Source organism: Chanodichthys erythropterus, chromosome 12 (genome assembly GCF_024489055.1).
Source record: "Chanodichthys erythropterus isolate Z2021 chromosome 12, ASM2448905v1, whole genome shotgun sequence".
NCBI classification, from domain to species: domain Eukaryota; kingdom Metazoa; phylum Chordata; class Actinopteri; order Cypriniformes; family Xenocyprididae; genus Chanodichthys; species Chanodichthys erythropterus.
In genome coordinates, this window is record NC_090232.1 from 26798877 (window position 1) to 26817971 (window position 19095).

At 37.3% G+C, this 19095-nt stretch overlaps 1 protein-coding gene across 1 annotated transcript in view; it reads right to left on the reverse strand.

Moving 5' to 3' along the window:
• The window catches only part of dachc (dachshund c), a 79918-nt gene that overhangs the window by 41215 nt on the left and 19608 nt on the right, over window positions 1-19095 (reverse strand). The window contains exons 2-3 of the mRNA XM_067404366.1: window positions 13592-13707; window positions 7612-7734 (exon numbers count right to left, since the gene is read on the reverse strand). Coding sequence (XP_067260467.1) covers window positions 7612-7734; window positions 13592-13707 — 239 coding nt within the window. The remainder of the gene's footprint in view (window positions 1-7611; window positions 7735-13591; window positions 13708-19095) is intronic.

The window sequence follows — 19095 nt, forward strand, 5'->3', positions numbered from 1 at the left end:
TGGAAAGTATACTTCACTTGACTCGTACGCATACACAGGCATTGGATGCATGTGCAGTTTTGAGCAATCTCTTGCCACGACTTACAACCCATGAAAACATCTTTGTATTATTTCATGCTAGAGTTGTACTAATGAGGGTAATTTCTAACCTCTTCGCACAATTTCTCATATTGCCTCCATTGTCACTGTAGCTTGCATGCGTTCCGGTCTGATTCGTTTATGCTGTTTTTCTTTGACTACCTCGTGAATTGACGCCGACAGGGCACAGTTGCCACCTTGTGGATAAATTAATTACTGCAAAAAAAATTAAATGCGCATGTGTGACCTGCGCGTACAAGTACGGTTACATAAATCCAAGGGTGTGCATACTCTTCTGATGAAGATAACTGCGTCACGATGACTGTACGCTGACCCTCACATACTCGTAAAAAGTAAACTATACTTTGGGCTTTACTAACTCTCTCCCACCCACTCTTCATCGCTTTTATATGGACAGACATTAATCAACGCACATACATAGAGCACATCAAATAGAAGCTCAAACGAGCTTGGATGATGCATGACAACAAACCTCACTGGTTTTCAAACGGTCTTTATGAACTTTCTAAAGTTAAAAAATTTAAGTTTTTCATGCACTTCATGCAATCCTTTGATCACTATTGGTTATTTTCTGTAATACCAGTGAAACTTCCCCACACTTCTGGTCTTGTGTCAGTTCTGCCTGTCATCTTTTCTAGTGTCATCCATTTTGGCTCAAAATAAAAATGACTTCATATCAGTGGAGAATTTCATGTCATATCATGTCATCTTTTGTTCAGTGCCTCCTCTGAGAATTCTTTATTCATATTTCATTTCTATGCTGATTCTAAAATGATGTTATAGGAATTAAAAGGAAAAATGAGAAAATGTTCCGCTTCATTAACTGCTCTTCTTTTATCTTCCAATTTTTTCCTGATTATGTTCTGCAGGAATCCCATTTCTTTTCTATTACAATTTTTGGGGAAGTTCGGCTTATCTGTCAGCTCTATCCCATGAGAATGAGAGACAGGCTCTAATGGACATGTGGATGTGCTTGTGGAACTGCAGCCCTGGAGACCATGACATACACTGTCTTTACTTGTTCTCTTTTCAAACTCTTTTCTTTTTTTTGAAGTTTGAGGACAGTAAATAATAACTAATACAAATATATTTGTGTATATATGAGTTTACATACCCCATACCCCAGAATCTAGAAAAATGTTAATCATTTTAACAAAATAAGAAGGATCATGAAAATTGCATGTTATTTTTTCTTTTCTTTTTTTTTAGTACTGTCCTGAATAAACTATTTCACATAACAGTTGTCCACAAGACAAAAAAATAGCTGAATTTATAAACATTACCCCGTTCAAAAGTTTACATACCCTTGATTCTCAATTCTGTGTGTGGTTACCTGATGATCCACGACTGTTTTTTTTTTTGTTTTGTGATGGTTGTTCATGAGTCTTTTGTTTGTTCTGAGCAGTTAAACTGAGCTCTCTTCTTCAGAAAAATCCTTCAGGTCCTGCAGATTCATCAGATTTCCAGCATTTTTTGCATATTTGAACCCTTTCCAGCAGTGACTAGATAATTCTGAGATCCATCTTTTCACAGGACAATTGAGGGACTCAAACTCAACTATTAAAAAAGGTTCAAACATTCACTGATGCTCCAGAAGGAAACACAATGCATTAAGAATCCTTTTGAATTGGATGAACAGCATAAATTGTACTTTTTTGTCTTCTGGGAAACATGCAAGTATCTTTTGTAGCTTCCAATGGGCCGAACTAAATGAAAAAATGTGTTCTTTAAACAAAATTAAAAAAAAATTGCACATCAACTTCTTTTACAAAAGCATCAGTGAATGTTTGCAGCTTATGTAATAGTTCATGTTTTTTATGAAAGTTTGGTTCATTTTGTATACTGCATGGTATCGCGATACTACTTGGTATCGTGATACTTCAGCTGGTATAGTATCGTAAGACATTTTTATGGTATCGTGACAACCCTACCACACAGTATGAAGATTCAAGGGTTATGTAAACTTTTAAATGAGGTAATTTTTATAAATTCTGCTTTTTTTTTCTTATGTGGACTTTATGTAAACAACTGTTATGTGAAATACTTTATTAAGGACAGTACTAAATAAAAAATAACATGCAATTTTCATGATCCTTCTTATTTTGTTAAAATGATTAACATTTTTGCAGATTCTGCAAGGGGTATGTAAACTTTTGAGCTCAACTGTATATACACTATATTGCCAAAAGTTTTGGGACACCTACCTTTACGTGCACATGAACTTTAATGACATCCCATTCTTAATCCGTAGGGTTTAATATGAAGTTGGCGCACCCTTTGCAGCTATAACAGGCTCAACTCTTCTGGGAAGGCTTTCCACAAGGTTCAGGAGTGTGTTTATGGGAATTTTTGACCATTCCTCTAGAAGCGCATGTGTGAGGTCAGGCACTGATGTTGGACAAGAAGGCCTGGCTCACAGTCTCTGCTCTAATTCATCCCAAAGGTGATCTGTTGGGTTGAGGTCAGGACTCTGTGCGGGCCAGTCAAGTTCCTCCACACCAAACTCACTCATCCATGTCTTTATGGACCTTGCTTTGTGCACTGGTGCGCAGTCATGTTGGAACAGGAAGGGGCCATCCCCAAACTGTTCCCACAAAGTTGGGAGCATGAAATTGTCTAAAATGACTTGGTATGCTGAAGATTTAAGAGTTCCTTTCACTGGAACTAAAGGGCCAAGCCCAACCCCTGAAAAACAACCCCACACCATAATCCCCCTCCATCAAACTTTACACTTGGCACAATGCAGTCAGGCAAGGATCATTCTCCTGGCAACCTCCAAACCCAGATTCATCCATCGGATTACCAGACAGAGAAGCGTGATTGGTCACTCCAGAGAACACGTCTCCACTGCTCTAGAGTCCAGTGGCGGCGTGCTTTACACCACTGCATCCGACGCTTTGCATTGCACTTGGTGATGTAAGGCTTGGATGCAGCTGCTCGGCGTACTGTTCTTGAGCTAATCTGAAGGCCACATGAAGTTTGGAGGTCTGTAGCAATTGACTCTGCAGAAAGTTGGCGACTTCTGCGCACTGTGCGCCTCAGCATGTGCTGACCCCGCTTTGTGATTTTACGTGGTCTTCCACTTCGTGGCTGAGTTGCTGTTGTTCCCAATTGCTTCCACTTTATGATACCACTAACAGTTGACCGTGGAATATTTAGTAGTGAGGAAATTTCACGAATGGACTTATTGCACAGGTGGCAATCTATCACAGTACCATGCTTAAATTCACTGAGCTCCTGAGAGCGACCCATTCTTTCACAAATATTTGTAGAAGCAGTTTACATGCCTAGGTTCTTGTTTTTATAGACCAGTAGCCATGGAAATGATTGGAACACCTGAATTCAATGATTTGGAGGGGTGTCCCAATACTTTTGGCAATATAGTGTATATTATGCATAGAATAAAAGGGTTAATTCGATCGTAAACATGGAGAACTGCGTAGGAGATTGACATGGCAGAGGAAAATTGTTGAATAAAGTTATTTTTGTTTGTTTTTTGCGCACAAAAAGTATTTTCATCACTTAATAAAATTAAGGTTGAAACACTGTAGTCACATGGACTGTTGTAACAATGTCTTTAGTACCTTTCTGAACCTTGAAAGTATCAGTTAAATCGGTTAAATTGAGTCATATACCTCACGGATTTCGTAAAAAAAATCTTAATTTGTGTCCTGAAGATGAACGAAGGTCTTATGGGTGTTGAATGACACGGGGGTGAGTAATTAATGACAAAATTTTCATTTAGGGTAGCATTGGTGTCCCACAACAAGAGTTTCTGATTTGAGTCCCAGCTGAGTCAGGATGCTTTCTGTGTGGAGTCTGCATGTTCTCCCTTTGTTGGTATGGGTTCTCCGGTTTATCCCGCAATCCAAAGACATGCACAAAAGGTGAACTGACATTAAATTGTCTGTATGGTTGAAGGTCTGTGTTTGCCCTGTGAGGGGCTGCCCATGCATCCAGGGTGTTTCCTTGCCTATGGCACAAAACTCTGGGACACACTCAGCATCCTCATGAGCGGTTTTAGAAATGGATGGATATTATTATAAATCTAACTTAAAAGTGGTGGAGGAAACTTTTTTTGTTAATGTCAAGGGCCATGTGTCCAATCAGCTGTCAAAATTGTCCAAATTAGGCAGATGCTAAAGACATCCTTGGTGTTCTTCTTTATAAATAAAACATAAATATGACCCAGAACGCATTAAATTATGTGATCATTATGTGTTATGCAAGTTGAATTACTGGCTAATGAACTGGCTAATAAAAACATAAAATCAAAACTCAAGAGACTAAATACTCAAGTTATGTAGACAAGAATCCTACGTTTATATAGTAATGTAAATAAATTACCATTAATAATAAATCACCATTAACATATACATACACATATTGGTATTTTAAAAATATTATACTTTTTGATGTTGATTTTAAGGACATCTTTGCTTTTAAACAATTTTGGTAGTGTGTTGGGTCACCACTCAATGTCCAATGTAAAATCTGTGTCCTGCTGAGAATTATGTATCTAAAATGAAGCCCTTCTTGTGTGAGTTTATGATTGTGTAATATACACATCTAACTAGCTGCATGTTATCTTTCACCAGTTTAACGTCAACAAGACACATCCTCTCCAAATTCCTCCTTGACAGGACGGTGTGACTATATCCAGAGCCCTCCACTTCCTGCTCAGGGGCACAGCTGTTATAAGAACCTCTATTTAACCAGAGATGAGCTCATATCCTGGTAATCAGGGCAGAGGGGGAGCTGCTAAAAACAGTGCCCCAATCACCAACTGGATCAGTGCCACTGGAGTTCCGCTCTAACACTGCCGTATCTGTCTGGCCAGCCTCATACATGCCACACATCCCTTCAGCTCTCTTCAATCTTCAGGGTTTAATGTATCACATTTCTCAGACTGAGAGTACTATTCTGGGAACAGTTTGTGTTTGTCAAATGTAAATAATTATATGATCAGTGGATGAGGGTTCAGGTTCAAAACACAGGCATGAGAGACTGATATTTTCAGATATGTTCCCCAGATAAGGCTGTCTTTGTGTCAGTATTAAAATTACAGGCCACAAAACCTGGTAGATTGAAAGAGACAGAAATTTCAAAGATGGATAGAATGTTAAAGGAAAGAGAGTTGATAAGAGAGAGTGGTTCTGCACCACTCAGCTCTCTTCAACTATATTAATATTCCACACCAAGAGTCCACACTCAAGGTTATTCTCACTCTAAATTGCTGAAGATAAAAAAAAGCTCTTCCCTATTAGCATTTGTGGGTAAAACCTGGCTAATCTTATTCACACTTATCCCTCTCGCTGTGACATCCTGGCCTCTGTTTTCACGTTTTTTTCCCCCCAGAAAGGTCACAACCTCATTTTCATGGTATTTTCTAGCTTAAATCTGCTTACAATGCAGAGTTTCTGAAAAATAAGCACTGCATCAATTCACAGTTTCTGTAAAATAAGCACTGCATCATAGAATAATTGCAAGTTCCCTATTTTATTAAAGCTTGTATATATGTATATATGTATATGTATGTATACATATGTATATATTTTTAACCAAAAATTATTCAGAGACCTTGAACTTTTCATTCATTAATACAGTTTATTCACTATAGTTTAAATGGTAATAAAATATGACAAGATCTCAGAGTTAAACTGAATCAATTAAAAAAAAAAATCTTAATTATGTCAGGTAACACTTAAGCAAATTACCAATGAAATCTGACAACAACTGTCTCATAAATTTTGTTTCTAAACGCTTGAATCATGACAAAAAAAAAGGTATTTTCAGGCTGGATCAACCTAATGTGTATGCGCAGTCCTAAATGACTAAATCTCATTTCGGAGACAGGCGTCTGACTGTTTCTATAGACTTTACTAGTCGGCGATTGGCTCTTATTTAGAAGGCGGGACTTATTCCACCATATTGAGCATTGCATTTTCTCCCATTCATAATAATACGAGTGACGCGTCTTGTGTTATTCTATAGTCTTTGATCATTTTTGGTTCCAATTTTGATGAATTTTACTGGTAGTCCACTGTATGAAGAATTTTTGGGTATATTATGTCACAGTTTACTTTATTTTGCTATTCTCACTTACATAAATGAACTATAATGTCCTGCACTCACTACTAAAAATATATCAAAAATGTCTGAATAATTTTTTGGTTTGACTGTATATATATAACAGAGGCCAGCTAGTAGTTGCTGTGCGAGTAAACCTCACTCCTCTGATCTCAACAGATGCTCTAGCGACTGATGTTAGAGGTTGCAGCCTTTAGCCTCCTTGTTAGAGCGACTCCCACGCCCAAGACCCGCGCATTGCGGGGCGAGTAGGACCTGGGTGAGGGGTTACATATATATATGTATGTATATATATATATATATATATATATATATATATATATATATATATATACATATATATATGTATGTATATATATACACTGTGCAAGTGTGTGTGGCAGTGAGCTTCTTTCATATAGATCTGTATGTGTGGGTGGCCCAAACAGCACCACTGGCTCAACCAATGGCAATGAGATTGGGGCGGGACTACTTGTTGATTCAACCAATGACAGACAGGGGAGTGTTTGGAAAACCTGCCTGAAAACAATCATTACTTAGGCAGTTTGCTTTTTCTGGTGCAGAGATTGCACCAAAATTTGTGCTGGTACATGAACTTTGCTGAAAAGAACTTTGTATATTAGGACCTTTATACTTTTCATGCAGACTTACTTTACACAGACTTTAAACTTTTCATCACTTACTCACCCACATAATTTTCCAAAGCCGTATTTTGTTCCATGAAACACAAAACTAGAAATTTTGAATAATGTAGGCTACTTGTCATCCTTTCCCCTCACTTCAATGAGTGGGGAATGGAGATTTCAAGCTTGAAAAAAAAAGAAAGAAAAGCCATTTGACTCCAAGCCTGCTGAAGCTGTGGTCTGATTTTCTTTACTTCTATTGTTGACTGATGCGATTGTATCATTGACTTAAACTTGAGATCCAGGTCAGTCTGATTCAAATCAACCATACAGACAGTTCAGTGAACTGGATCAAACAATTCATTGATAAGATCTGACTCAAAAGAATGATATGAGTGATCTGACATCTTTACTTCTCTTATAAACTATCATCAATGCAATTCTTATTCACTTTCATTATATTGGAAAGAGTGGCCAATATTTTTTTGAAAAATTTGTCTTGGATGATATCATTCTTGGTGTGAACAAGCGGGATCTTCATTTTGCGTTACATTTACAGGTTACAGGTTTCTGTTAAGAGGCAATGTTTGCAATTCAACTTAAGTAGGCAATACATGAGAAGCACTAGCAATACAAACAGTGGGTTACATTAAGATTGGATAATAAAAGTCTAATACACAGCATGAACAGAAAAAAAGCATTTTTTCTGCATTTAGTGTTGGGCCACACTTTGTAGGGTCTGAGCATTTGGGATGGCTTGACATGTGAGCATCTCTTTAACAGGGGAACTGACACTTACCCATGCTGGAGGTGATGTCACCGTTCTCAGAATCTGTGCCGTGGTTATTGCCATGGTAACTATTCATCACCTCCAATTTGATCTTCTTCTTCATGGCTTCAGCAAGCGTGGCAGCTGTTAGGCCTGTCAGAGTTTTAAACAGAGAGAAAGAAAAAGTGTTAATTCATAATCATTCAGTTTTCTTTGCCTTTTCCAAAAAAAAAAAAAAAAAAAATCTATCACTTCAGTTGAATCTTGTGAGAATATGTGAATATGAATAATTGTTAACAGATTCACCTCACTGCTTTTCCATAAATGTGCTTCATTCAAATGCTTTTGTGAAGGCAATTATGAATATTTCACATCCTATAATTGAATTTGACAGAAGAACACACTGGCACTGAAACATTAGATGATAACAACAGGTCTATTATTACCAACAGCGTCATCCCAAAGCTACACTCACTCTGTCCCACGTCACTGTTCTACAGTCAGTCAAACTACATACCTCTGTCTACTAACATCAGACACCAGCTTTGAACAGCAGGTCCTGGATCTGTTAAAGTTGAGATCTGCTTCCCCTGTCATACGCTGATAATTCAAGCTGCCTGGCACCTGCCCATTGTCACAAGTCTCCAATACCCCTTGTTAAGTGTGTGTGTGTGTTTGCCCCCAGTGCACACATGTTATAATTCAATTAAAATTAGATTAGCTTCCCTTCATTGCACAGAGAGCTGCTTCTAGTCACGCAACTCAGATGGCTACTCATCTCTTTCCTCTTCCACTAGCTTTAAAAAGACCTCAGTAAGTCAAAATGAAGGCATTTTTTTTTTTTACTTTTTCCATGTAATTTATTGTAATTTTAATTTTATATGTATTATATTTTTTTCTTGAATATGTTCTCTGTAACAAAGTGATATAATAATAACAAATCCGTTTGCAATACTTAATTAATTAAGTATCATGAACTAACAATTAACAACATTTTAAAGCACGTATCAATCTAGGATAATGTTCATTCATTACAATACTATTGTTTATTGTTAAATCATTTTTAACAATAACATTTCTGTCATTCAGTACTCACCCATAAGACCTTTGTTCATCTTTGGAACACAAATTAAGATATTTTTGATGAAAAGAAATCAAGTTTTTTTTGTATCCCCCACAGAAAGCAATGAAATTACCACATTCAAGGTCCAGAAAAGTAGTAAAAACATTGTTAAAATAGTCAACATGACTACAGTGGTTCAACCTTAATTTTATGAAGCGATGAGAATACTTTTTGTGAGCAAAAATAATGACTTTACTCAACAATATCTTCTCTCCCCTGTCAATCTCCTATGCTGTTTACGTCCAGCGCTTCCAGGTTCTACATCAGGCCGGGCAGCCAATACTGAGCCGGCGTTCTGACGTAGATCCTGGAAGCGCTAAACAAACAGCATAGGAGAATATTACATAACACTGTAGTCAATATGTTTCTGGATCATGAACGTGGTAATTACGTTGGGGGGGGGATTTCCGGATTTCATCAAAAATATCTTAATTTGTGTTTCGAAGATGAATGAAAGACATACGGGTGTGGAACGACATGAAGGTGAGTAAGAAATTTATTTTTTTGGGTGAACTAACCCTTTAACCAATAATTTATACATTATTATGTATTATTTTATGTGGAAATAGGATATTGTTGTGAATAATTACTTATTCACCTATAGTGTGCAACAGGTGCAAACATCTAATAAATGTGATAGCCATGCTCCTCCACACCACTAAATTCATGTGTATGTTGTGTTTTTTGGGGATCTAGAGACATAGTTGCATCCACATTTTTTTTTTTAGATCTAGTCACAGTTACCACTGTACCAGAACTGCTACCTCTAGTTTTGTGGTTTGAGCACAACCCAAATGTGCAGTTTTTGGTTAATTAAGGTAACAGATGAACAAGTATCTTAGCTTTATTCATTTATTAAATAACACCGCATCACCGTTGGCTTGACTTACTCATTCATACAGACAGTATTTGATCGGCTCCTTTACATTGCTGTACGAGCAGGACAATTTGAAAGCCACGCTTTCAAGTAAAATACGGTTATTCATCCCAAACACTGACTTTGTAAAAGTATCCATCCAGTTCTGACATGTTTAAAACCCATCCTTTTAAAATGAGCGCTCTAGTCCGGGCAAACCGTTCTGAAATTTAACTTTGGCTCGCTGGCATTTGGCTGCAATGCACAACAGTTATGTGCAAATATGAGGCAAGCTCTGGCAGTGAGCTTTAGGAGTGGGGTGTTTTTTTTCTCACTCTCTCAGTTGCTCTCCAAATGCTTTCACTAAATGTCAAGATCAGAGCATGAAAGCCAAGGTCCCTTTTCAGCCTGTGAAGAGGACGATATCAAAGCATTCCCCACTCTCGGTCTGCAATCCACTCAAAGAGGGAAAAAACTGTCCTCTCTCTCTTTCTCTCTATCTCCCTAGTGGCCTTTGAGTTTCCATCTCTGTGGCTGACATTGATAGTGTGACCTCTGCCGAAGATAAAAGAGGCCTGTGCTGTTGAGCATTTTCTTTCTCTCTCCATCACCTGCTCTTTCTAAACGAGTACAAATGTGCGGCCCTTTTTGGGGCTCTCTTTGAGAAGTCGTAACGAGCAGACTGAGTACGCACACATGCACAAAGAGAAGGGCAGCTTAGAAGTCGGGCGGCAATTGTGCATTTGGCTTCACATGCGGAATGGACAGAATTTGTGATGCTTTAAATGACACTCTCTTGAGCAAGAGGAGAGCTGACACCACAGAGGGTGAGGTGAACATATCTCCAGGCAAAATCTAATAGGTTTTAATCATAATATCACAACACAATAAAGGGCAAATTAGAGTTGGCAAGATGAGGTTACATACTACCTCGGGCAAACCTGCATTGTGAGTGTGGAAACAATAGCTGTGTTTTGTTGGCTTTGGGCTTTTCCACAGCACAGCATGAGTCAGATTGTTTATTTGCGTCACTTCAGATAAGTGCTGTTTAAAGTGACTGACACAGAAGCATAACAGGCTGCAACTGGTTTGTAACAATAAGCACAAGAAACCGAATTAAATAGGCAAAGAAAGGAAAGGACTGGGAACTAAATTTAGCTTTATTTGAAAATATTCTTATCCCTCCTTAAGATGCAGAGAAAAAGTAATTCGTAGATTGATTCTCCCAATAAAAAATTTTTAAAAATCCCTTTATTTCCTATTTCAGCCTCTCTATAGATGCATGTAACACCGTGGCCTAGCTAAAAATGAATTGAAGACGCAACACATGATAAAAGCTATCTTTTCCTTGTTAATCAGAGATTTTGTCCTAACCAGCCATGGCAGCAATACACGACTGGGGATACTACTTTTAGAATTTTTTGTTGATAATTCAATGATTATCTCAGTTACTTAAATTAAACTATTGTAGTATTGTACAAAACATGTAAGTTATTTTTGCATGACCTTAATAGCCATAATGAAAGAGACAATACATAATGCATACCTCAGATTTTGAAGATAACTTCACCCAAAAATAAAAATTCTGTCATTAATTTCTCACCCTCATGTCGTCCCAAACCTGTAAGACTTTTGTACATCTTCGGAACACAAATTAAAATATTTTTGATGAAATCTGAGAGCTTTCTGTGCCTCCATAGACAGCTATGTAACTTCCAATTTGATGCCTTAAAGCGTTCATAAAGAGATCGTAAAACAAATCCATATGAGATTGTGCGGTTTAGTCCACATTTTCTGAAGAGACTCGATCACTTTATACGATGAACATAGGCTTTTATTCGTATGTAAACATTCATCAATTCACATATCAGCTGTGGTAAACGGAAGCTCAAGCATGTTTGCTTGATGTGCAAGAACCAATGAGGTTCATTCTTGTGTGTTATGCAGCACATTTGAGCTTCCGGAAGAGGTTTGTTCTCACGTATCAAGCAGTTTCGGTTGAGCTTCTGTTTATGTTAACTGATGAATGTTTAATGTTTAATCTAAATTAAACCTGTTTATCATAAAAAGCAATCGAGTCTCTTCAGAAAATTTGGACTAAACCACTCAATTCATGTGGATTAGTTTTACGATCTCCTCATGAACTTTTTGAAGCATCAAAGTGGTAGTTATGTAGCTGTCTATGGAGGGACAGAAAGCTCTCAAGGTGATGATACAGGGGGCACATTTTTGAGCAATGTTGCTGGGAAATGTTGCCATCAATAGGCAACGTGGTGAGACACAGGGCAACTAATTAGGGCAACGGACAGTTGACAGTAACCAATCAAAGAGAAGCAAATCTATTGTCAACCCAATAAATACTTTATTATTAAACACTTGTTAGGCAACTCTTCAAATGTTTTCTTCATTTTTATTAAAAATAAAAGCCTTTCTAATCTGATTTCTGATGGGAAAAGGGAGAAGAGCGAGTTTGGCAAAAGGTGGATTCGAACCTTGGTCGATCGCGTCAAAAGCTACTTTCACGTACCATGCTACCTACGGCCTACGCCACAGCAGACATTACACAGAATGCATCTTTTTTGGTATTTAACTAAAAATATTCGATGGCTATATTGCAGCCTATAGGTGCATTAAATTGGACATCTGTTGGTATGTTAAGCATTAAATGAGGTAAATTCCCTGTTTTGGATTGACACATGACAACTTACCAGTTTAAAGAGATATAAAGGCTGATTTATACTTCTGCGGCGGACCTACGCCGGAGCCTCTGCGCCATAGGCTGTGTCTGTTTTCATTTATACTTCTGCGTCGTTGTCCGTGTCGACGTACATGCAGACCACTAGGAGGCAGTGTCTGCGGTCATGTTGAGTATCAAAACAAAAGCCGAAGAAGAAGCAGCTCGTCATGTACGTTGTCAGAGAAGCTTACAAACAGAAACGGCAGAGAAGCTGCAAATAGGTAATGACTTTTGTTGCAGTTTGTATGTGTCCTCTGAAACAGAATATTTTTTCATTCATAGTGAAGTTGAAAAGCTCTTCTCCGAGTGCTCCGCGCCAGTTTTTTGACGTCGAGGGAGGGGTTCTAGCAGACCAATCAGAGCGCTTGCGGTCCGCGCAGAATTGAAGCGTTGTTACATTTTTGAAGAGGTGCACATCAGGCTACGTCGTAGGCTACGGCGTACACTCGACACAGAATCAGCCTTTAGTTTTCTTTTCTTTGCTCCACTGCCACTGAGAGGCCGCCATTTTGTTTGAATTTTTTAACGGCTGCTAGCATTCTGGTTGGAGGATCTCAAAAAACTGCCAACGACCTGTCTAAAGTATCCAGATAGAAATTTGTTGCTCATTCTCAATGGGAAAGTCGCTCAATGGCAACGTCGCTCAGCAGCATTGCTAAAAAAGTTGTCCTGTGTATCATCGCCTTCAGATTTCATTAAAATCTTCTTCATTTGTGTTCCAAAGATGAACAAAAGTCTTACAAGTTTGGAAAAAACACGAGGGTGAGTAATTAATGGCAGAATTTACATTTTTGGGTGAACTAACCCTTTAAAGGAAACAACAAAGTTAAAACTGTAAACTTCATATGAACAACCAAGTGTATTCTATGACAAGGATTGTATCAATCACTGAGTATATATTTTGAATAATGTTAAATTGGTTAATTTTTTATTAATTTAATCATTTTGTTGCAAGAGCGAGACAGCAGTGTGCTTATGGGAAGAGCTCTTCCACACGCTCATCTGATTGGCTGTGATATGTGATTGATTTTGTTGCGTCTTGTAGCCTTTTCGCATCTGTTGTCAACAGACAAATTGCACGTCGCTGGAATTTTAGTGTTGCATCTGTTTAGGACACAGTGTAAGTCTTCATCTAAACGATTAATTAACTACTTCCTTTTCCTATTCTCCTTTCACTTTTAATTATGAATCCTGATTTGATCATCTTAAATTCTGCTTTTCTCATTTTAGAAGGAATGAGATTTGTTTGTTATGGCAGTAACAGTGAGGTAGGAGCATTTCCTCATTTTCTTACCAGTGTGAGACATCATTCCTGAGGACATGAGTCCAGAGACGGAGTGGGGCAGGACGTGAGGGCTCTCGGGTGACGTCACACTCTGGGTCCTTTTAGGAGGTCTGCCAGGTCTGGAGCTGAAAGATGAACACAAAATGTCAGACAAGCATTTCATTTTGGTTACATGTAACAACCCATCTAGAAGCTAATAAACTGCTTGCACATTGCAAGTTGCAGTGTAGACAGTTTTGTTGATTATAATGGGAATGCTGTAGTTTTACTGCATCATGTCACTCAAATGAAGAGTAGTCATGATACAGAATGATTAGAAACTAACAAGTAGGCCTGGGGTTAGTTGTCACACAGAGAAGTTGTCAAAAGGGCTATATCACAGTAACTATAATATGTTCGCAAATGTCTAATTATATGAGTGTATTCTATTGCTGTGGTTTTGTATGCTGGTTTCAAACATATATTTTAAATTGTTCTTAGTAATAATAATAATAATAGTTTAGTGATTTCTGTCCTCCAAACTCATCATATTTAGCTTTGGTAAACAATGGATAATTAAAAATAAGCTGGGATAGTTTGATATTTTAATTTAATTAAATTTTTGTTACTTGAATTGTTTTACTTTTTTTTTCCCTGTTTAGATTCTGCTGAAAAGCTGATAATAGGTTGTTCCACTCCCAATGGGGCATCTTGTCACAAACGTCAACTTCTATTCAATTAACTATATTTTTAGTCTATATCACAATAATGGTAGAACAGCCTTTTTTTTTTTTTTTTTTTGGTAGCCAAAGTACATGTTTATAAATACATGAAAAATGCTCACTGGAGTAAAAAAATTGTGACAACTAGCTATTTAACTAACTATTTCTTTATTTTTAAAAATGAAGGTATGATTAGCACACACATCCATTTTTGTTCAGAGCCAAACTAATCTACTATGCATACTTGCATGCGTCAGTAAATACTCTCAAGGACAGTCTTTTTTCTGCCATCTCTTGTACCCCCTCCCGTCTCTTTTTTCTCTCTTTCTAATTAGATCACACAGTAGACTCATCTCCCTTTTCCATAATCAGCCGATTTTTTACTCATGTATAATGCATGCTGCGCACCTTGTTACCTGCTCGTGCATTCATGTGCAATTTAAATTTGTTGAGTTTACGGTACATGTGCTAAAATCAGCCACGGCTCTCTGTAGCACACACAAATACCATCTGCATTAACTTGAGGTGTTTATCTAGACAACCAGGTTTACCTAATTGAGTCTAAATAGGATGGGAAGTAGGTTATGGTCCATTTTCACCTGTTTGACTTAACACGGTACACTTTTGATTGCTCTGACCCTCCGCATATCTCTATCTGTACCGCCTGAAGAGGATGTCAGATTTTAGAGAAACCTTATAATGGAAAGCATTCTCTTTAAAAAAACAAACAAAAAAAACCCTTCATCATTTAGCTGAGTATTCTAGAAAAAAGTCCTCTATTTCGCACAGAGCCGCTGCTCACACCTCCCCCAGTGCTCGTGAGCGCCAATCATCCTTCATAAAATATTAAAGTCCCCACCGTTTGCCCTTTTAAAATCTCCCTCTCTCAATTCCCTAATTGTAGTGTTTCTTTATCTGTCCACTGCAGAGAGTAAATAAATGAACAAAATAGCTATTTTATCACAGCGCCTGACCTTTGAAATGGGAGAGGATTATCACAGGTTTATTTCTCACCCCGTTCTCTCACCCTACACACACACACACACACACACACACACACACACACACACACACACACACACACACACACACACACACACAAACACAAACACAAACACAAACACAAACACAAACACACACACACACACAAAAGGAGTCAGGACTGGTCTGTGTGTTTGTCTTTGACAGAGATGATGACTGCTGTTGTACACGAGGATGAAAATGGGCCAGACATGATGCTCATTTTTGTCTGGATCTATTAATTTATTCAAAGATAGTTTACAATTAAATTCATACATATAATAACTTGATATAATGAAATGTTTTGCACTTCTGAAATAAAATTGCTTTTAATTTTTTAGGGGCTTTAAGTAAAAAATGATCCCAGTAAAAGGGAATGTTCTCAGAAATGTGGTTAATATTCTAGCAAAGTTATGAACAAACATTCTTCCAGTAATGTTAATATAATGTTTGTTCAGAGTTATCTGGTCTTTAATAATGTTCTCAAAATGTTAGCACAAAAACATTATTTATTCATTGTCCATGGAATGTTTTTTCTGATAGTTTTAGTTGGATGTTCATCTAACATTTTTTAAATGTTACTACTTGTTTCATTCCTATAGTAACATTCCCATAATGTTAAATGATAAAATGGAATGTTTTCTTTTTTACGTTCGCATAAAGTTTTTAAAACATAAAAAAAAATGTAAAAGAGAGAGAGAACATTCAGAAATAACATTTTCATAACTTTATATGAGCATTAGCAAAAAATTCTTAGAACGTTTTATTTGATATGATACGATGATATGATTATTTAGAAAAAAAAATATTTAATTAAAACTGCTTTATTGCTTATTAATATTTTAAAAATGTGAGTACACTGTATAAGCAACATGGGGAAAAAAACACAAAACAGGAAATGATATCGTAGAGATGACCCCTGCAGACACTTATAACTGTGTGACAAGGTCAATAAGGTTATTTCAGATTGGAAAAAAGTGACACAACTTGATAAAATCTTAATGATATTATTTTTTACTCGGTTACACCACCTGACATGTTTTTATAATTAAATTAACTATGTTTTCAAACTTTAAGTTTTTCAAAAGTTTTCAAAACAATATGAAATAACATGAATATATTTCTAAGAGTACATTTCTAAGAATTTGGCACCTGTTTTTTAACCTCCTTTAACGATTTATCCTTTTCTTTTTCATTGACACTATTATTAGCATTGACCCAATTGACAACAGCATTTTATTTCATCTCATCCTATTGCACTTCTTTCTTTCATGAACTCACACACACACACACACACACACTTGCACACACACACACACACACTTGCACACACACACACACATACACACATCTTATCTATGTTTCCAGATATGAGATCCTGCTGGATGTCCTTCTGTGGTCTTTTCCTTCTGTGGTCTTTTACACAGTTTTCCTCTTTACAAACAACCAATTAAAACCCATGCGGCTTCATGTTTTATACAAACACATGCACATATCCGCGCAAACACAATCATCTTCTGATTCTGTTTACAATAACAGCATACTCTGAGAGACGCGCTAGAACGTGAGTGCTAATGACGCAGTTCTGCTGAAGGACTGTCTTCTCTCTTCCAACAGCCATGCTGAATGCCTAACAGGCTGACATTTTTAATAATTCCTAATGGGGCGATATTTTAATTAAACTGATACTGATGGAATCAGATTAAATGTGGTTAAGCCGTGCAGCGGAAATGACTCAAGAAATTCAAAGAGAGATCAGAAGATAAGGCACCATTTTAACTCTCTCCCTCTCCCTGTATGATTCATTAACTACGACCCCCTTCCGTTCGCAAAATGAAGAGTTTTTTTATCACTGCAATTTTTCTAGATACTTCATTTGAGAGGACAGATGTGCACAGGAAACAAGACTTAAGATTAACATGGTAGTCTATGAAAGAGTGAGTCAGAGGGGGAGAGAGAGAGAGAACAAAAATGCAATGTACAACTCAGGGTGCCTTTGAGGACATTTAATTAAAATCTAATCCTGCATTCATTAAGGCTCACATAAATTAAGCTGTCATTCATAAGATTTATGGATTCTCATTTGCATACCACATACAATTCATCAATTACTGGGGTATGAAAGGGGCACAACCCCCTCTGGGCTGCCCACTGCCACACAAACAAAAGAGTGGGGGAAACAGACGAGGGGGGGAGGGGGGGGGTCTAATTCTCCTGTTTTCCACTGACAAACATTCAGATGTACTTTTCAATTATTACGTCCAATTGAAGCTGTAAATAGGGACTGATCTGTGTCCACAGCGCAAACAGATAAGAGAGGGCGGTCAGAGCACGAGGTACAGTATTTCTGAGAGGAAACGGATTACTTTAGATTACAGAAACAGAAAAAAAGGAACTAAGAGAGACAGATACCTCAATCCCTTATCTCTACAGTAACTACCCATTTCACTATAAAGCTGTCGTTCTGGATAAGCGGGAGAAAACAAACAAATCAAAAAAGAACGAGATCCATTTTAATATTCAGGGTTAATGAGGCAAAGAAAAAGACACTGTGTTTGTTTGTTTGTTTGTGTGCGTGTGTGTGTGTGTGTCTACCCATTAGCAGAGATGGTCTCTTTCTGACAGGTGAATTTCATCTGGTGGAGAGCTTTTGTCAAATAAGTTTACATGATCTTCCTGCTTTAGCATTGAAAAAGAGTTTTTAAGACACTCCTGTTTTTCATTATAGAGGGTGTTTAGCTAGTTTTTATAATTGTCACCTTGGGCTTGCTCAGGTAAGCTTTAAAAGACAATTTATATTCAGTAATATTAATCATTTGACTGCACTGACATCAGATGAGAAAAAATCTTGAACTGAATGACACTAGATAATAATACTATTGTCTTCTGTAGGGATGACTTTGAAGTTTGCAACTTTGACATTTATTGAAATGAATTGAATCAACACTTAACTAAATTAAGCCAAATGACACTATTGCCTTCTGTAGAGATGTCTTTGAAGTCATCTCCTAATTGACAGAACTTTGAGACTGGCTGACACAGTTATTGAACTGAACTGAATCGACATTGAACTGACTCAATGTGAATAATGACACTGTGCTTCTGTAGAGGTGCTTTACAGCTGAATTTGCTTCATAATTGATGAATTTTGCAACATTAAAGGGTTAGTTCACCTAAAAATGATTACTCACACTCATGTCATTCCACACCCGCTAGACCTTTGTTCATCTTCGGAACACAAATTAAAGGGGTGATGAACTGAATTCAAATTTTCCTTGAGCTTTTGACAAGGAATCATACTTTAAGAATATCCTGTAAGCTGAAAACTTCATTGTTAGTCCAATAAAAGCTTTGACTGACACCAGACCCAGTCCCGCCCACCGATTCGTGCATGACAGGCAATACAATAGGTAGCCTAAGTAACATAGGCCTATGTATGTCAGTAACTGTGTTAAATCTAATGCCTGATCTGATATGTAATGATTCATGTACAGTCAGATGTTCTTTGTCTGTGTGTCAGTAAATCAAACCCGTGACTAAACGTCAACTTGCGTTGTTTCTTTTAGTAGGATGAAAATAATCTGTTATTTAACTGTGATTAAATTATATAAAGAAAGCGATCAAAGAAAGCCCCTTTTGCAATCGTTGGAGCAGCGAGCGCTGAAGCTGTCAATCAAACGGCGCGAGTTTATCATGACTGATGTGCAAAACTCCCGTTTTATTCAACGAATCCTTTAGTTATATCGCGTTTGCACTGTTAGTGAAGATGAAAGCATTTGTTAGTGTGCAGAA